Consider the following 2,002-nt stretch of genomic DNA (forward strand, 5'->3'; position numbering starts at 1 on the left):
AGTTTATTATTTTGCCTCTTGTCTAACTTGAGTATATGAAATACAGAGGCTGTAGCAGCTGAATTAAAGGACCTGTACTGGATATTGAATGACCTGACAACCTAACGATTACCAACCAAAACGGACAGACTGCAAAAAACGGTGGAAATCAGAGACATTAAAGGTGAGATGGAGAGGGAAAAAAATCGCTAAACCAACACACACACACACACACACACACACACACACACCCACACAGTCTATTTTCAAAGTTCACAGGCTAATGATCAGGGTAATCAGGACTTGTACGTACTGTAGACTGTAGAGACAGGATTGGCTACTGTCCTGACCCATTCATAATGAAAGGTCTTGTTGCATTGTAGAGAAACCAACAATTTCCACATCCTAGCAACAAAACAATCCAGTAATATAATGAGAAAAACGACACACACACACACACACGCACACGCACACGCACGCACACACACACACACACACACACACACAACACTTGTTTTGGTGACTTGCGTATATGTCACACTGCTGTTTCAAATGGAAATGGCGTGATGGTCTCATGAAAGGCAGTTCTGAGTCCTTCCCAGTACCATCCGAATCACTGTCTCTGGCTATCAGACCATCATGTGATCAGATCCCAATGCTGTGCTTAAAACTCCCAATTCACACGTTTATAAGCATCACATCTGCAAAACGTGTTCTTTACATTTGGTTTTTGAATTTCAAAACGGTGCTAGTGTAAATGGGTTGACTCCAGGTGTACCACTGATACACTGCATGATGGGAGGAGAAATGAAACATGAAATGGCCTTCTTATGAGCTCTATCCAGCTGCTTCAGTGACGTCACATGAGCTCCCTTCAGTGTTTTAAATACATTAAATAAAAAGGACTCAGTTTCATTCGGTGCAAATGAGTGAGTATCTGTGCACACACGTACGGTTTTTGGGGTTCAGCAGGAAAGATTATAACGCCTAACTCTCTACTTTTAAATTAAAGCATCAAATTTTTGGTCAATGATGGTCCACGATCAGCTCATGGGCATTCACAGAGTTTGCGTTCACCAAGCACAGCGCAGGAGATGGAGGTTTTAGTATTAGGACAGGGTCTCTTCGCTGAAGTAAGAGAAGCCCTTGAACTCATCCTGGTTGATCTGCTTGATAATGGCATCTTCCACCGGGGTGAGCACCGGCTCCTCACGGGTGAAGTCCTGGTCAAAATTGTTGACATCCCTTTTGGTTTTCTGTGGATGGAGAAGAAAAAAGTGTGCAGAATGAGCTATTTCAGAACAAGAGCGCACAAAAACATTGTATATACAGGTGCATCTCAATAAATTAGAATGTCGTGGAAAAGTTCATTTATTTCAGTAATTCAACTCAAATTGTGAAACTCGTGTATTAAATAAATTCAATGCACACAGACTGAAGTAGTTTAAGTCTTTGGTTCTTTTAATTGTGATGATTTTGGCTCACATTTAACAAAAACCCACCAATTCACTATCTCAACAAATTAGAATACTTCATAAGACCAATAAAAAAAAACATTTTTAGTGAATTGTTGGCCTTCTGGAAAGTATGTTCATTTACTGTACATGTACTCAATACTTGGTAGGGGCTCCTTTTGCTTTAATTACTGCCTCAATTTGGCGTGGCATGGAGGTGATCAGTTTGTGGCACTGCTGAGGTGGTATGGAAGCCCAGGTTTCTTTGACAGTGGCCTTCAGCTCATCTGCATTTTTTGGTCTCGTTTCTCATTTTCCTCTTGACAATACCCCATAGATTCTCTATGGGGTTCAGGTCTGGTGAGTTTGCTGGCCAGTCAAGCACACCAACACCATGGTCATTTAACCAAATTTTGGTGCTTTTGGCAGTGTGGGCAGGTGCCAAATCCTGCTGGAAAATGAAATCAGCATCTTCAAAAAGCTGGTCAGCAGAAGGAAGCAAGAAGTGCTCCAAAATTTCTTGGTAAACGGGTGCAGTGACGTTGGTTTTCAAAAAACAAAATGGACCA

The 2,002-nt window shown here is 41.5% G+C and overlaps 1 protein-coding gene across 1 annotated transcript in view; it reads right to left on the reverse strand.

Annotated features, from left to right (window-relative positions):
* Window positions 1–247: 247 nt before the first annotated feature.
* Window positions 248–2,002, reverse strand: part of LOC107678509 (protein kinase C epsilon type) — a 109,593-nt gene continuing 107,838 nt past the window's right edge. The window contains exon 13 of the mRNA XM_016473784.1: window positions 248–1,235. Within this exon, the coding sequence (XP_016329270.1) occupies window positions 1,089–1,235 (147 nt within the window). The 3' untranslated portion in view covers window positions 248–1,088. The remainder of the gene's footprint in view (window positions 1,236–2,002) is intronic.

This window comes from Sinocyclocheilus anshuiensis, unplaced genomic scaffold (assembly GCF_001515605.1).
Source record: "Sinocyclocheilus anshuiensis isolate Anshui unplaced genomic scaffold, SAMN03320099.WGS_v1.1 scaffold536, whole genome shotgun sequence".
Taxonomy (NCBI): Eukaryota; Metazoa; Chordata; class Actinopteri; order Cypriniformes; family Cyprinidae; genus Sinocyclocheilus; species Sinocyclocheilus anshuiensis.